A 17,325-nucleotide genomic window follows, 5' to 3' on the forward strand; every position below is an offset into this window, starting at 1 on the left:
ATAAGTACAGCATGAGTATTCCCCTGCGTGGGTGTTAAGAGGTCCTGGAAAGGAGGAGATTGGGTGTTCTTCGGGCCAGGGTTGTCCTTGTTCACTGAGTAAGGCTCTCTTCAGGGAACCCAGTGGAACTGTCAAACCTGAGAATTTTGTCTCCACCCTCATCTTCATGCATGGCTTGCACATTACCTAGGTGGGGCAGAGCCTGCAGGGCCGGTAAACCTGAGTTTACCGCCCAAGGTGACGGCAGCAGCATCGGGTTTTTCTCCGTGTCCAGAAAAAGGAAGGAGTGAACACCAGCCTTGGCAATGGGACCCGAGCCTAGACTCAGCGCTAAGCTCCCGGAATAGAAATGGCTCTGGAATAATAGGCTGTGCCACTGTGGGAGAGAGGCCCTTGGGCCCCAGGTGTGCCCGTCCCTTCCAGGCCACAGGGTGGCTCGGCTCCTCTTAGCTCCTGCGGCCAGCAGCCCTCCTTTAATGACGCTGTGGCGGGCACTGCCCCGAGTCATGCGGCTGTTGGGGAAGCTGCTGCTGGGATGCTAGGGTATCCTTAGCCTTTTTAGGGTCTAGGGCTCTTTGAGAAGCCAAAGAGCAAGATTGCGGGGAGCGGGGGGGGGGGGGGGGCGGCGGCGGTTCTAAACTGCTTTAATTTAAAGTGACTCCCTAGGGGTATGGCAATAAATTTGTACATCAGCCCTGGTTGCCTACAGACTCGCTGTTGCTGAGGATGGCTTTGAACTCCTGACCCTCCTGCACCCACCTCAGTGTGCTGAGATCATAGGCATGCACCATCACCGCTGGTTTATGCAGTGCTGGGGAATGAGCATAGGATTTCATGCCTGCTACATGAGGCAGTATTTTTTTTTTCATTTTTCTTTCTTAAGAAATTTTCTACTCACTTCACATACCACCCACAGACTCCCCCTCCTCCCTCCTCTCACCCCCCCCAGCCCTCTCTCCCGAGCCACCCCACATCCCCACATCCCCCAAATCAAGGTCTCCCATGGGGAGCCAGCAGAGCCCAGCACACTGAGCCTAGGCAGGTCCAAGCCCCTTCCCACTGCACCAAGGCTGCGCAAGGCGTCACACCACAGGCCCCGGATTCCCAGAAGCCATGAGGCAGCCACCTTCTTGGGTGTTACCATTGTCGCTCCACCAGGCACCCCTCAGGGATCCTTCTTCCTTATGAACTTCTTCCCCCTGCCAGTTTTCATTCACTCACTCGCCAAAGGAACTGATCCCTGACCCTTGTTCCTATTCTCAGCTCCTCAGACTGGAGGAGACTGTCATACGTATTTGGTTTTTGTTTGGTCTCTGACACTGGGGATAAAACCCAGGGCCCTGCCCAGGCTGAGCATGTTCTTGTCCCACTGAGACACCTCCTAGCCATACGTTTGTTTCCAAGGACCTGTTAGGACTCCAGGACTCCTGCACCCAGAACTCTCTGAGAAAGGGTAGGCCAAGCCCTCACCTATACAGAAGCCACCCCTGTCTACAGGATCCTCAACCCAGGGTAGGCAGTGTGGCTTCCATCTAATAGTGGCACTTATTTTCTTATGGGTCCCTAGGACCAGACTAGGAAGACAGAAACCCAGCCTTTTACACGCTGCCTCTGAGTTTGTGCCTCTGAGCAGAGATGCTCTAGGCAGGAGCGGCAGAACCCTGCCATAGAAAGCACTCAGGCTGCTCTGGTAGCATCCTGGGAAATGGCCTGGTTTAAGGAGTCCCTCGACCAGCTAGAGGTTGGTCGACACACAGCCAGCTCCCCAGATCCTGGGCCCAAATTTTGGGGAGGGGAAGGTGCCCAGCCTTCTAACCAGTGCCCGTGGCTGCTGATGGTAGGTAGGGTTGACTCCTCCGGGGATGACGATGCCCAGCACCAGGTCTCTGCGCCCCCAACAGGCCTCCCCAAGGATCACACAGTTGCAAGGGACATTGGCAGGCAGGCAGAAAGGAAAGTTTGAGTTTTGTTTTTCACTAAATAGCTGGGCAGCTTTTTCCCTCCGTTTTTTTCCAGATGCTTCTTCAGAAAAGATTTCAATGGCTTGGACTGAGAAGCCGAAATCTGCTTTAAATGAGGGCTTGGAATAGGACTCACCCCTTTGGTGTTCCCAGTGCGCCACCAGCAAACCGAGAGAACCACCCCAGTCGCTTGCTCACAATAGGGCCTCATCTGAGGGTTGCTGGTATTTGCTTCTTTTCTCTTTCCTAGGTCCCCAGGGCCTTGCCCTAAAATTCCCGAACAAGAGCTTGTGAGGGGCCTGCTCCCGCCCGTGGAACTGTTTTGGCAAGAGCAATAAATGAGGCAGAAGTAGCTGAGGAAACTGAAGTTGCTTGTGGTGGAAGACACTTTGCAAAAGTGTGGGAGCCTTGGACTCCTCTGAGGCTTGTACTCCCCTGAATCCACCTGGGTTCACCAGTCACCCTTCCAGGAAAGGACTCCTGAGCGTCCTGCATGCCCTAGGCAGAGCCTTAGGAGCTACCTGTCACCCTCTGCAAACTTGAATGCAGCTTCTTACAAGGCCCAGACCTCCATGCCTGGCCCTGTGAGTCCTGCTCCCAGGCAGCAGCACACTGTATCAGGCTGCAGCCTGGGGATTCCTGTTGAGCTGGCAGCCACGCCTCCCTGCTCCCTCCACCCGCAGGCAGCTTCCTTTGCATGCTGTCCAGACTTCCGGGGAACAACACCAACTGCACAAGGTGTGCCGGGGTGGCCTCCGAGAGAAGGCTTGTGTAGCAGGAAGAGAGTGTGCAGGACAGAGCCAACAGCTCAAGCAATCGCAACCCATCCCACCACTGGAAGTTTGGCCTGACTACAAAAGGTGGCCAGTTCAGCTCCAGATCCTCCATTCTTAGGAGTCCTCACTAAGGTCACCCTCATAGATTTTAGGAAGTTTCCACTGAATTAGATTTCCACACTGCCCCGCAATGCTCCCCAATTCTAGCTGTCTCTCCCTGAATTCTCTCCTTCCATCCCCCTGCCCCGACTCCATCCTCATGGGCTGGAGAGATGGCTCCGCTGTTAAAGGCCAGTCTCACAGCCAAAAACATGCACAACAACTTCTTAGTTTCCCTTTCCCACAACACCAGGCAACACTCTTCTGCTTTCTGTGGCTTTGACTTCTCTCTGTCCCTCACACAAGTTCTTAAGCTTTGTAGTGGCGGTGTTTTTTTCACTTACTATAATGTCTTCAGGCTCTCCCATGTTGTAGAGTTTATGGATGAAGAGTATTCCATTGTAAAACTTTCCCTTCTCCAGTTATCTATCGGTAGATACGTGGGTTGCTCTCTCTAACCATTATGAATATTACTATGAGTATGGGCATATGAATGTGCTGAAGTCCCTGCTTCAAGTTCTCTTGAGTGTATGTCCCAAAGTGGAATTACTGGGTCGAATCACAATTTTGGTTTAAATTTTTTAGATTTATTTTCTGATTGATGTATATGAGTGTTTGGTCTACATGCATGTCTGTGCACCACATGTGTGCTCGGTGCTCAAGGAGTTCAGAAGAGGTGTTAGATCCCTACAACTGGAGTTACACACAGTTGTGAACTGTCCTGTCTATACTGGGAATGAGCCTGGGTCCTCTGCAAGAGCAGCAAGTGCTCTTAACCATTCTCCATGTCTTGTGCCCCTGGTTGAAGGGTGATGGCCTCTGTGTGGCTTGGAGAACAGCTCTCGGCTCCATTTAACCCTTCTGCCAGTGAAGTATGTCCCTTTCTCTGGACACAGCCATGACAGCTCGAAACTCGGTATAGTTACCCCAGATACTGCCTTCCCAACCCTTGCCCATGGCCTTTCAAATTTCAGGATTGCATTAGTCAATGAGGCAGAAATTCAAGAGACGTTCCCTTTCTCAAAACTGCACGTGGTATTCCGGGAAGGGAATGATGGTGTGGTAAAAATGACAGGTTGGACTTCTTTTTTCCAAATGTACTTTGCCATGCTATATAAAAATAATGATCACTTTTCAAGTTTGGTGTCATTCTTTAGATAGCAGTAATCAACTAGTTCACCCAGAACAGAAGGCGTTCTTAGTTAAAGTGTTAGGTTTTTACCTAATGAAGAATACAAACTCATGTACTGAGGCATATCCTCCCAATAAATGAATGTTAAAAAAAATCATAAACCAACTTCCTGGACCAAGAAGATTCCCAGCAGGTCAATTGCTTGCTGACAAGCCTGACGATCTGAGTTCAATCCCCAGGACCCACATGGTAGAAGAAACGACACTGATTGACATGCCATGGCATTCACCCACACACATGTGCACACAAAAAGATTTTTTTAAAAAAGAAATATGAATTCTCTAAATTGTCTATAAAAATGTTTTAACTGGGCCTGGTGGCGCATGCCTTTAATCTCAGAGGGAAGCAGAGTCAGGTGGATCTTTGCGAGTTCTAGGCCAGTCTGGTCTATGTATCAAGGCCAGGAATGTTAAGACCGGCCAGGGCATATAGAGTGACCCAGTCTTAAAACAGAAAAGAATGTGAGTTTTGTACATGAGACACACTTACATTATTCACAAGTGTTTGTATTTGTTGGTATATCATATAGCAAAAATAGCTTCATATTGTTAAGAATTCTGGAAGCGTGTATGAATTTCAGGATAACATAAAGAACTATTGACATTGAAGAAGAGAGGGTGGATGTAAAATTTTGGAATCTGTTAATGAAATGTTGTGCGTGTGCCATCTGATTTGATCATATCCTTTCCCACGGATGTGGCTTCCAGCATCGTCCCCATCTTATAGATGGGTAGACTAAGTTAAGCTGCTTGTCCACAGCTGGGGAGCTGGTGATTAATGCAGCCACAGTCTACACACCAGGTGTCAGGTCACACCACAGTCTGCTGGGTCTGATGCCAGAGCCTGTATGCCTTCCTGACTTAGTAGGAATTCTTGTCTGCAGGTGACAGAAACCAATCCCAGAGCGGTCAAGCAGAGGAAATGTATCACTGTATATCACTGAGTAGATCCAAAGCCACCATAACTCTGCCCGGCAATGTCTACAGGGTCCCTCTTCACTGTATATCCGAGCTCTCATATTTTCACTTGTTTGCTCCTTCTGCAGGGAAAGCGAGCGGTTGGAGATGGGGTGGAGGAGACAGTGGCAGGGTTAAGTCTTGCCCAGTTTGGGTCTCCTAAGATTCAGAAGTGGCATTGCAGGGGTGCCCGCAAACTGGCTGGCTTTGATTGTATGTATGCCCAATGTTTGAAACCAAGCGTTTTAGCCGGAGGCGGCTCACAGATTAGCCTCCCTTCCAGACTCCCCACACAGTGGGGTGGGACAGTTCCCCCAAGAAGGGCCATGCTGCCGCCGCCGCCGACCCTGGGAAGGTGGGCAGGAGAGCCTGAGCAAGCCAAAGCCAAACCACACCAAAGCGTTGATTTCCTCAGTGTCTGCAGTGCCGCATGCGTCTTCGCGGTATTTTCTATGACCGGGCACAACCTCTCTCAAATTGGAAACAGAAGCTGAAGGACCACCATAGAACACTGACCTCCTGGACCTGGCTTGTCAGCTAACGACAGTGCCGTTGGAGGCCCACGGGGACCGGAAATGAGGCCAGAACCACAGTTTACACGGGAGAGTTCTCCCCCAGCCACCCCAAAGGGACCTGAAGTTCTGTCGGAATATTTGTTATATGCAAAGCATGACTTAGGGGGAATTGAGAATTATCAATGTGAGAGTTTCCCCTGTACACTTCAATGCCTGTATCTTTGTTGGGCATTTTCAAGGATTCAGATGTCTCATTAAATGAGAATAAGGAAGTTATGCCTGTCGACAAAAAGGAATGGATTTTTATTTTAAGATTTTAAAGGGAATGTAGTTGTCATCTAAGGCCACCAACCTATACGTTGCCTTGGGCTGTCAGGAAGCACTCAGGAGGCAGAGGCGGGCGGATCTCTGAGTTCCAGGTCAGCCTGGTCTACAGAGTGAGTTCCAGGACAGCCAGGGCTACACAGAGAAAGAGAAAGGAGTCCATAGACATGCAGGTTCAGAGGCTTGGGGGTGCCCTTGCCCTAGCTCCCAAGACAAAAAGGGAAAAAAAAGTCATTGGAAATGGAAGTGGCGGAGTACACGGACTTGAAGAGACTTGTCACATGTGTCCCTGGAGATCCATTTGGCATCCACTGATGGAGGTAAAGAACACCTTCTGGTGACGGTGTCCATGACAGCACTTCCATCCTCTGGGTGCCCCAGTAGGGACGGGGATGAAAGAAGGCACGGCATACTGCTTCCTAATTGCTGTTGTCAGCAGCTATGATCCCTTCCTGATGCATTCTACCGGTTCATTTGGGGCTTTGGACTGCACGGGATTATCCTAAGCCTTAATTAAGTGCCTGCCTGCCCGCCCGCCCGCCCGCCCGCCTGGCGTGGAGTGAGTGCCAGCTGCTAACACAGACACGGGCCCTGAAGCCTGGTCATGCCTTGGCCGTGGCTCTCCCTTCACTCCTCACCCTCCTAATAGACGCACAAGGTTAGTCTCACAGTATCTGTGAGACTCCATTTGGTGGGGAGGCGATGTTTCGTTACCCGGGAGCTTATTATACTCAGAGGTGGAACAGAGGACTGAGTCTTCTTCCACCAATTCTGTGGCACCATTGCCTTTATTTCCTACATGTTTTGTTTTTTTAAGTCAGGGCCTCACCATGTAGCCCAGGTCGGCTGTAGACCCGTGATCCTCCTGCCTCAGTCTCCTCAGTGCTGGGATTATAGGCGTGGGATCATCATGCCCAGCTTTATTTCCAGTTCTCGGGTCACCACCAGCTGTCCTGTATGTAGTCTTTGACCACCAAATACAGCATGTATTCTAAGCGCGGGTACTTGAACCTGGTGGCACAGACATAGAATCTCACTCACCTGGGAGGCAGGGACAGGAAGATCACAAGTTCAAGGACCATCTTGGCAGTTAAATGAGAACTTGCTTTAAAAAAAAAATAAAATGTGGGGGTGGGGAGAGTGCTGCTGGAGAGAGGGATGCCTTGTTAGAGAATGAGGTGTTCAGAGCACAGAGCCACAGACAGCAGTTACTTTGGGAAACAGATCCTGTCTGCCTGGGGAAAGTTCCCATGGGAAAGACTCTCTGTGCGGCTCATCCTCTGGCCTCAGCCATCCCCAGCATCCATCAGTCACTGCCTACCGATACCCCTAATGCGTCTGGCTCACTGCTCAGTTTTGTTTGTTTGTTTGTTTGTTTTTTCTTTGTTTGCACATCTTCTTGGTTCCCCAGCATCCTGCCAGGCAGTCTGTTTCTCTTTGGCCAGCACCCAATCTGGCTGCTCTCCTTTGGTCTCCCTCCATCCCAGATGTGGGCAAAAACCTCAGTTCTTTGGTCCTGCCTAGTCCTGGCTGACAGACTGCTGCAGCTGTATGGACAACAGCGTGTGCGCAGGGCCAGCCCCTGCGGGGATCAGAAGACGCGCGGAGGCTTGCCATCTTTGCAGAATCATCCCTTTTTCGTTTTGCATCAAGTTCAGAGAAGGCAGATGTGTGGCTGAGAATCTGGGCAGGTCTACGAAGTCAGCCATAGTGCCACTGCTCTGAGTTCGGGCTGGGAAGGTCTGCCCCAGGCAATGGGGAGTGGGTTGAGAGCCCTCAACACTTTAGAAGAAACTCTAAAGGCTGACATCCTAGAGAGTGGTCCCCTTCAGTCACTGAGTAAATTCCAAGATTATTCTAGGCCTGAACAGGGACACAAGTCAGGATAAGACTGATCAGCAGCAGCCACACTGTTTTCTCCCCCAACCAGCCACGCTCTCAGGAGCCCCATTTTCTTTAAAGGCCTTTTGAGGCCATAACGATTTTTGAGGCCATTTTATGGAGCAGGAGCACAGTCTTACTATTTAAAATTATTATAGGGATTATGACTGCTATATCTTCATTTTTATGACAGTTGTTGGTTATGCCCCTGATTTATTTGATACTGGGCTTCTGTTCAAGAACACAACCTCCAATTAAATGTGGTTACTGTGGCAAAAATATGATTCTCCTCAGAATGACCCTCATTGGGGCCAGTTCCAAAAACTCATTATGGTGAAAAGTGAGGGCAAGCCTCTTTGCATTCTCGAACATTCCTCCTGTGGTCACTTGCTCTTCCCATATGAGGAATTAGAGGGTAGCAAAGCTTTGGGCCGGGCCCTGAGGAAAATGGAGGTGAGAGGAAAGAACCTTCTTCAAGCACTCAGTGAGTCACCACTTAAAACCATACGTTAGAGACCGAAGGAACTCTTGATACCCAAAGAGTAATGTTCTCTTCCATGCTAGGAAGGAATTACAGCCCAGAGAGGCCAAGAAGTCTGTCCAGACCCAGGCACTGAGGCCTGGCCATCACGCTGCCCTCTATTTTCTATCCTAACTCTTCTGGGATGTCATGAGATCACATGACCCTGATCCTGTCCTCCTCTGAATACAAGAGGACAGCCCATGACTCACCTCTGGCGTGGCAAGATCTTCTGTGAACCCTTTGGATTTTTTTTAAAGTGGAGAATCAGCCATTGCTTTTACTTCTTAAGAGATGGAGGGTCTGTTACATATCGACCCTCATCGCCATTTCTGGTTATACAAAGCTTGTTTTCCTTCAGTGAGGTCCGCAGACAGCCTCTGAGACTGGAGACCAGAACTGTGGTCCTCAGTGTGCCACTTCATCCGCCGTGTGAGAAGCCTGGGAAACCCGCTGCCCTACTCCCTCTCTGACATTATACTTGGCATCATGGCCGCCATCAAGGTCCCCATCACAGGGTAGCTGATGACAGAGCTCTTTCCCTGGGGAGACATAAACCAGCGTCTGCCTCTTTCCTTATGGGACACCCAACAACAAACCAAAATATGATTCCACAAAAGTCCAACTTGGGGAGTCAGTGAATTTATTGGCTTACTTCCAGAGCATGGGTGAGGGATTACTTCCGGAGCATGGGTGACCCTAAAGCAATCCCATCGGCAGAAAGTCTCAGCCCAGCATGCATGAAGACTGCAAAGCTGCATAGATGCAGTCCCCTCCACTTAACCTTTGGCAGTCTGTGTGCTCTCAAGAGCACAAGCCCATGTGCAGTTAGGGTAAAATTACATACAGATTGTTTGGAGGCTCAGTAAGGGGCAGCTATGAGGGTCCAGTGGCCTCTCCACTCCCTCTTCCTATGAAGGAACATCAACAAGAAATAAGCCAGACCTCAGGGTTCTCTCCAAGCTTCTTGCAGCTGTTCTAATGAAGATGATGGCTGGGAGGCTTGGAGGATAGCATTCTACAACAGCAGCCCGGCCTGTGATCCCTCTCCCATGGAGCTGTGAATCAAGTAAGGTTGTATGTGTGGAGGTCCTCTGAGAACTAGACATCTGTGGGCTTTCACCATCCTCTGCAAGACCCAGGCCATAAAACCCCCAACGGCAGCTTCTTCATTGAAAGCCACTCATGCATCCCAAGAATGTGAACCAAGGCTTCCCATCTTCCCTGCTTGGGCCCCAGCATAGTGGACAGGCAGTGGTTATAGAGACATCCTTAAACCAAACGATTTTTCCTGATGTTAGGGAGTGCTTGATGAACTTCTTTCACAGTGGCAGGACCATTATTCACATGGCAGGTCATTCAGACCTTGGAACTGACCAAGGTCACAGGCCCCGCCTTGCTCTAGGTCCAGGAGCTATGGAAGTCTTGTTTGCATACTTTGACTTTCTTATGAAATCATGCCCGTTTCAGCATATTTAGGAATCTTTGAATAATTATTCTAATAAGGCCTTTCAAAGGTAACTTTGGAACAAGACAATGAGGAGAAAAGAGAGAAAGACCAAGGGATCATGTCCCCGAGGTCTGGAACGCCCTCAATGTCCCCAGTTAATCATTGATACCCCCGGCGGCCTGCTGCAGGGGGCCAGTGCGCACACTGCTGGAATGCCTGGAAGCCTCAGGTGCTGTTAATGATTGCAGAGCTGAGCCCCTTTGCTCTGAAGCTGGCAGGACTCCTGGGATCATCTGCAGGAGGGTGGGCTAGCCCCACCTCACTGACATCAGGAGAAGATAAACACAGTGCAAGTATCACGTGTGACCCGCCTCCCCAGGACCTCCTCACTTGCTCTCTGAAAACATGCGGAGACTGTTTTAATAGGATACGTGCTGTCTGAATGTTCCTGTATGAGGGTTTGTGACAAGATCAAGGCCATATGATGACGGTTCTATATGGAATCACAATGTGGGCCATCTTCAAACACACATAATGGTTATTTGTATAGCTCTTTTATCTCAACAGATGAATGAGTGACCACAATCCATTGGAGACACATGAACGGAAGGAGCACATTTATATTTTCTTCTGTTTAACAATGACTAAATGTGTGACATTTGTAGAAACATCACAGGGAGACAGTTAGCTATAGGACAAAAGGAAGTAAGGGAGTACCCCATAACCATATTCACCCAGAGACACACACTGTCACACTTGGCTTAGACCATCAGTGGTAAGGGTTCATATACCCCAGTGGATGTGGTCCCCTTCACCCTGTCAATCTAAGGTGGGGAATAGTTGCTGTGGTGAGACCATGGCAGCCTCAGGCATTGCTGACATGTTTTGAAGTAGACAGTGGAAGCATTTCCTTGTGGGTAATCTATCTCTGTCACGAGCATAATTTAGATTTTTGTAGGAAGGAGCTGTTTTGTTTGTTTGTGGGAATTACAAATAAGATCAATGATACTAATGGGGTTTAGGGTTTGGTTTTTTGTTGTGTTTTGTTTTTCTTTTCCATTGAAGCCTGACTCTACATCAGCCGGGCTGGAGAGACAGGTCATATAAGATTTATAAACCGCTACCGAAGGGATGATTATATGAATTAATCAAAGAAGGATTGTTGGCTTTGGGGCTTTTTAACTGGGAGTCAAAGCTCCCTTCCTTAGGAACAAAAATCCATATCCTCGATACTCAGACTTGGGTCTGAAGGTGGTGGGAACAGAAAGGTCCAGGAGACTTAGCCAAGGGCAGCTGTGAGGTTGGAGTGGATTCCCAGCATCACAAAAAGAAGACAACAACTGCTGCTGAGAGAGTGCTCCCCTCCTTCGGCGTGCTTAGGGAAGGAACTGTGTGTGGGTGCCTCATGCCCACATCACTATCTGACCTTGCAAGGAAGAGCTATGGAATGTGTGCGGGGGTGAGGGGTCATACTGCAAATTTTAGTTCCATTTCACCTGAAGCCATTCTTTCTTGCCTTGGAATGGCTGCATGGCTAAAAACTGTCCCTACAATATTTTGTAATGAAAATGACTTCCTTCCCAGGAGGCTTCCACACTGTCTTTGCGCGTTTTCCAGTGCAGAGATGCCCAGTGCTGGGTCCTCACTGAGCGTGGGTGAGCTGTGTTAAGCCCTGCTCCTCTGGAGATACGTCCATCCTGAGGGGTCCATTGAGTTCGTTTCTGACATGGGAGAGAGCGCCTCACATGGCTGGGAACCAAGTCTGTGTCCTCTACAAGAGCAACACGTGCTTTTTACTGCTGAGCCGTCTTTCTGACCCCTCAGAGATAATTCTTAGATTGGAGTTTATCTCCTCCTTTCCCCCTCTTTGGAAAGCTGTGCTAGCTGAATAAGGGGCTCTGAGGCTCAGGTGAGTCGAGTACTCGGAAAAGTACTGAACATGTAGCACTCACAGGCAGTCGTAACTCTTGCTAGAGGCAGAGAGCTGGTGCAGAGCTGACCTGAGAATCCAAGGGAGGCATGTGGGGGGGGGGGGTACAGGTAGGGGTGTCCTTTCCAGTAGCTACAGGAAAACTGCAGTGAGAAACAGGTTGGAATCATCTTGATGCATCTTAATGATTTATTGAGGGGTTAGTGTTAGGGGGCTTTTTTTTTTTTTTTTTTTTTTGGCTTTTCCAGACAGTGTTTCTCTTGTGTAGTTTTTGTGCCTTTTCTGGAACTCACTCTGTAGCCCAGGCTAGTGAACTCACAGAGATCCACCTGGCTCTGCCTCCCGAGTGCTGGGGTTAAAGGCGTGTGCCACCACCGCCTGGCAGTTTGTTTGTTTTTGATGGAGAGGGATTCATATAGGGTCTCATACAGCCCACAGTTTGTAGCTAGAGTTTTCCTGCCTTGCCCACAGTCAGGACAAATCTTTGTCACCCGCCAGTCCCACAGCCGCTCAGATCCAACCAAGTAAACACAGAGACTTATATTGCTTACAAACTGTATGGCCGTGGCAGGCTTCTTGCTAACTGTTCTTATAGCTTAAATTAATCCATTTCCATAAATCTATACCTTGCCATGTGGCTCGTGGCTTACCAGCATCCTCACATGCTGCTTGTCCTGGCAGTGGCTGGTAGTGACTCCTTCTGCCTTCCTATTCTTTCTTTTCTCCTCTCTGTTAGTCCCACCTATACTTTTTGCCTAGCCACTGGCCAATCAGTGTTTTATTTATTGACCAATCAGAGCAACACATTTGCCATACAGAACATCCCACAGCAACAGTTGACCTTCCTATGTGGCTGGGGATCACCTTGAACTCCCAATCTTCCTGCGTCCACCTCCCAAGTGCTATCGTTACAAGTGTGTGTCCCAGTGCTCAAAACACTGAGATCTCTTACTCAATTTATTTTGTACTGTCCTTGCACCCCAGGGTGTAATGCACAGGAACCGCGAACTCTGAACCCTGTGCACGTGAAACAGAAGCCTTTACGGTTTCTTTTTCTTGTAGGTCCGGGGCTACCCAGAGCCCCAGGTGACATGGCACAGAAATGGGCAAACCATCACCCCCGGGGGCCGCTTCCTGCTGGACTGTGGAGTGCGGGGGACTTTCAGCCTGGTGATTCACACGGTGCGTGAGGAGGACAGCGGGAAGTATACCTGTGAAGCCAGCAACAGCAGTGGTGCCCGCCAGGTGACAGTGGAGCTGACCGTGGAAGGTGAGTCCCAGGGGCAGCTCCGCGGCGGAGCCCAGCTGCCGGTCCCAGGGTCCACTGCGGCACTTCTGCCCTCTCTCAAAGACGGAGGGACTTCTAAGAGAAGCCACACACAGCTTGGGGCTTGGGACTCTTGTCCAGGCTCACGTTCCAGCCTTGCCATGACTTACATCACACCGAGACTAAAAACAGACCAAAACCAGGCTCTTAATGGTGACTTTACCAAGGGACGACTGAGCTGGCACAGGCCCATCTCCCACTCTCCTCCCCCGTCCCCACACTGTGACCATGCCTTGCTCTTCCTAGACAAGACCTTGGGGATGTCACCTTGTTACTTGCCCAAACAAAAGTTCTTGCCCTGGTCTTTTTTCACCCAGATGGCACTCATGTTCTTCAGGCCTCTGCCCAAAGCCCCCAACTTAGAGAACCCCCTTATTAAAAGCTCCCCCCCACAACTCCCAACTCCCCTTCCTGTCTCCTCCCTCACAGTTTTTCTTTCGGGGTTGTCACCCTCTAAGCACCCATGACACAGCTCTGAGACACACAGGGGCATCATCTTGTCTATTCCTTATTCCTCCAGCATCTGGAACATCCCTCTGCACAGGTCAATACCAAGTGTTTGGGGAATGAATTCTATCATCATTAACATCACCATGGAATAATAGCACTCACTATAAAAATATATGTAATTCAGAAAGAGATACTGTCTATTAAGTAATCATGATCCGTTGTCTTTCCCCCTACTTCTGTGTTCAAAATGATTTCGACTAGCTTATCAGTGTCTGGGAGAAACACTCGACTATAGATGATGCTGTGGTTTTTGTCGCCGGTGTCCCCCTGGCAGGCTGAAGCTGCTCTCCTGGGTTGAACATTCCACGTCAGGCCATTGGCAGATACTCAAGGTCTAATGTCTGGGAGGACGAAGGGGTCTGCCAGCCCCTCAGATGTAAGACATTGCTTCCCTGGACATTCTGGGAGCTGATAAACCATGCAGCCAAACCTTCTTTTCCTGTCTTCAGAAGACTCTTCTCCTAACCTCATTTGCAGGAGACACTGTGTGTGAGCAATGTAGATAAATGGTGAAGGTAGCCTTGGAAGGTTCCAGGATGGATGAGGTACACCTGGGCTAGTGGCCACTCCTCGGCCTCTTTCCCCTGTTCGCCCACGCAGTTGCAGGGCACACAAGTTCCACAGAGCAGAGTATGCATAGTTTGGGTGCTCTCCTTAAATTCTCTTAACTAGCTGACTCGCTCATTTTAATGACCTTCAAGTGCCTGTGGCGAGGACATTCCAGACGGAAAGTGGCTCTTGGTCAGAGTCTCGGGATAAGACTTGTCCAAAGCCATCCGGGAGCCATGCTCTCCCTGTACCAGCTGTTCACAAAGACTGAACTTGGAATGGAGGCCCTTGAACAAAAAAAATGACCCTGTTCCCCTCTCTGGCTTCCTGTTTGGAGCTGAGCGCAGAGAAGTGCTGAGTTATGAGTCACAGTCCAGAGTCCCGATCCCAACTTGTGCCGATCTAATGTGTGACTTGAAACCTCTGGACCTTGGCTTCTGCGGAAAACCGATGTGAGTTCCAAGCTTTGCAGCCTTGGTTAGCCCTTGTTTTCTGGGATCCATATTAAGGAAGACTGGGGTACATTGAGAATGCAGGGAAATCACACAAACCCGACATAGTCAGTTGTGGTGGTGCATGCCTTGACTCTCAGCACTCTGGAGGCAGGCACAGGTAGATCTCTCCAAGTTCAAAGCTAGACTGGCCTACATAAAACTGAGATAATTTGAGGAGCCTTCTTGGTTCCTACTGTTCAGGAAGTTGGAGCTGACAGCTTAACCAGGTACCTAGGGACAGGACCACACCATTACCCAGGTGCCTAGGGCAGGACCACACAGTTACCCAGGTGTCTAGGGCAGGACCACACAGTTACCCAGGTGCCTAGGGACAGGACCACACAGTTACCCAGGTGTCTAGGGCAGGACCACACAGTTACCCAGGTGCCTAAGGACAGGACCACACAGTTACCCAGGTGTCTAGGGACAGGACCACACAGTTACCCAGGTGACCAGGGACAGGACCACACAGTTACCCAGGTGTCTAGGGACAGGACCACACAGTTACCCAGGTGCCTAGGGACAGGACCACACAGTTACCCAGGTGTCTAGGGACAGGACCACACAGTTACCCAGGTGTCTAGGGCAGGACCACACAGTTACCCAGGTGTCTAGGGACAGGACCACACAGTTACCCAGGTGTCTAGGGCAGGACCACACAGTTACCCAGGTGTCTAGGGACAGGACCACACAGTTACCCAGGTGTCTAGGGACAGGACCACACAGTTACCCAGGTACCTAGGACAGGACCACACAGTTACCCAGGTACCTAGGGACAGGACCACACAGTTACCCAGGTACCTAGGGACAGGACCACACAGTTACCCAGGTACCTAGGACAGGACCACACAGTTACCCAGGTGTCTAGGGACAGGACCACACAGTTACCCAGGTGCCTAGAGACAGGACCACACGGTTACCCAGGTGTCTAGGGCAGGACCACACAGTTACCCAGGTGCCTAGGACAGGACCACACAGTTACCCAGAGCCTCTCAGGGGAAGTAGCCATGCTCTGAGCACCTCTAGGTCCTTGAAGTTTAGGACAGAACAAAGACGCTTATCCTGAGGGAGCTTCCTCTCTAATACAGGGGCCACGGGCCTGTTTTCCGACCACCATCCAATAATGACATAGCATGAACGATACATGTCATCTTAGGTTTGCTAGAGCCACATTTTAAAAATTAGGTGAGGGCTGGAGAGATGGCTCAGAGGTTAAGAGCCCTGGCTGCTCTCCCTGAAGTCCTGAGTTCAATTCCCAGCAACCATATGGTGACTCACAACCATCTGTAATGAGATCTGTAAGATCTGGTGCCCTCTTCTGGTGTGCAGGCATACATGCTGGCAGAACACTGTATACATAATAAATAAATGAATCTAAAAATAAAAAACAAAAACCCACAGTTCTACAAAAAAAAATTATGTGAGATTAATTTTAATAAAATACTTTATTTAACTTAGTATACCCCAAATGCTATGATTTCAGAGCATAATCAACATAAACATGATGAGTAGCCCCTACATATGATGAGGAGCAGTGGTGATCTTTCTCTCAGAAGGCCCTTTGAATCTGAGGAACCAGAGGCTCACTTTTGATAGTAGGTTACCTCCAAGGTTGTATGCTTAGGAGCCCGGTTTGGTTAAATTGCAGATCCAGAAGAGATACGGACTCACAGTTGCTCCCACCCGTGTGACAGGATGGGTTAGTGCAAATGTGCACACACATGCCTCCCTGGGGAATCTTGTCACACACCCGTGTTGATCCAGCAGGTCTGGTACAGGACCTGAACATCTGAAGTTCGGCCACTCCCAGGTGTCATCCTGGCTGCTGCCCATAGGCCATTTCTTGGAGGAATTCAGCTCACATGGAGGAAGTTTAGCCTAGAGCAGGGCATAGCGGGACACACCTAGAAGTTCCAGCATGTGGGAGACTAAGGCAGGAGGATTATGTTCAGGGCTAGCCTGGGCTGCCTATCACGCTCCTATCTCAAAAACAAAAATCGCCTGCAGGGCTTCTGGAAATGTCAGCTGGAGCAGCCTACCTGCTGCCTTCTTCCAGCCTGGCCTCCTGGCCATCCTCTCAGTAACACCCCCCCCCCCAACCCCCAACCCCGCTTCCCCTCATCCCTGACCCCTAGTAGTACTCAGGCTGCTACTCTCTGCACACCCATGAAACTGCTGTCACGGGGATCACAGCTCCTGACCATGAGAGAGGAAGAGAAGGCCATGCTAAAGACCACCTAGAATGTGAGGCGGAAGGGGAAGTGACCCTTTGTCACAGAAGTTCAGGCAGTGGCCCCGGTGAGCGTTGGCCCGGCTCCTGGGGCGCCACACTCTTGGGTGATTTTGAATTTATGGTAACTGTTCCTCTTTTTGAGTCCCCATCCCTTTTCAAGGAACCGTCAGACCACTTTTACCCTCACATTGTGTATTTTACGCGTCTCTCTGTCTGTCTTGGCTGAGTTTTAATACTCTTGTGTTGTTCCTGGAAGATGTCCGCTGTGTTTTCTCCCCTCCCCCCAGCTAACTTTCCCCCCCTTCTGAGAGGTCTATTTATATATTTCTCAATTATACCCTTTATAAACACTTTGTAATCTATCAGACTCCCCAGTGGAGTTTCTTTTTTTAGGGGTATGTGCCCTATTTTTTAATCCAGGCAGAATCTTGAATTTTTTTTAATGCTCTTGAATCTCTGTCCTTCCCTCTCTCGTCAGAGTTGACAGTATGGATGTAGCACGAGCAGGATTTTGCTTTCTGCCTCTGTGATCCGTTTGCTGGGAGACAGTTATGTATTGAGACTGTCCTGTCAGAAGCCCCACTGAATACACAGAAGAATTCAGTGAT

At 49.8% G+C, this 17,325-nt stretch overlaps 1 protein-coding gene across 4 annotated transcripts in view; it reads left to right on the top strand.

The window, feature by feature from the left end:
• Mylk (myosin light chain kinase) overlaps window positions 1–17,325 on the top strand; it is a 248,341-nt gene that overhangs the window by 93,394 nt on the left and 137,622 nt on the right. For all 4 annotated transcript variants that reach the window (XM_015993413.3, XM_015993411.3, XM_076548799.1 and 1 more), the window contains one exon: window positions 12,667–12,874. In XM_015993413.3, the coding sequence (XP_015848899.2) occupies window positions 12,667–12,874 (208 nt within the window). The remainder of the gene's footprint in view (window positions 1–12,666; window positions 12,875–17,325) is intronic.

Source organism: Peromyscus maniculatus, chromosome 12 (assembly GCF_049852395.1).
Source record: "Peromyscus maniculatus bairdii isolate BWxNUB_F1_BW_parent chromosome 12, HU_Pman_BW_mat_3.1, whole genome shotgun sequence".
NCBI lineage: Eukaryota > Metazoa > Chordata > Mammalia > Rodentia > Cricetidae > Peromyscus > Peromyscus maniculatus.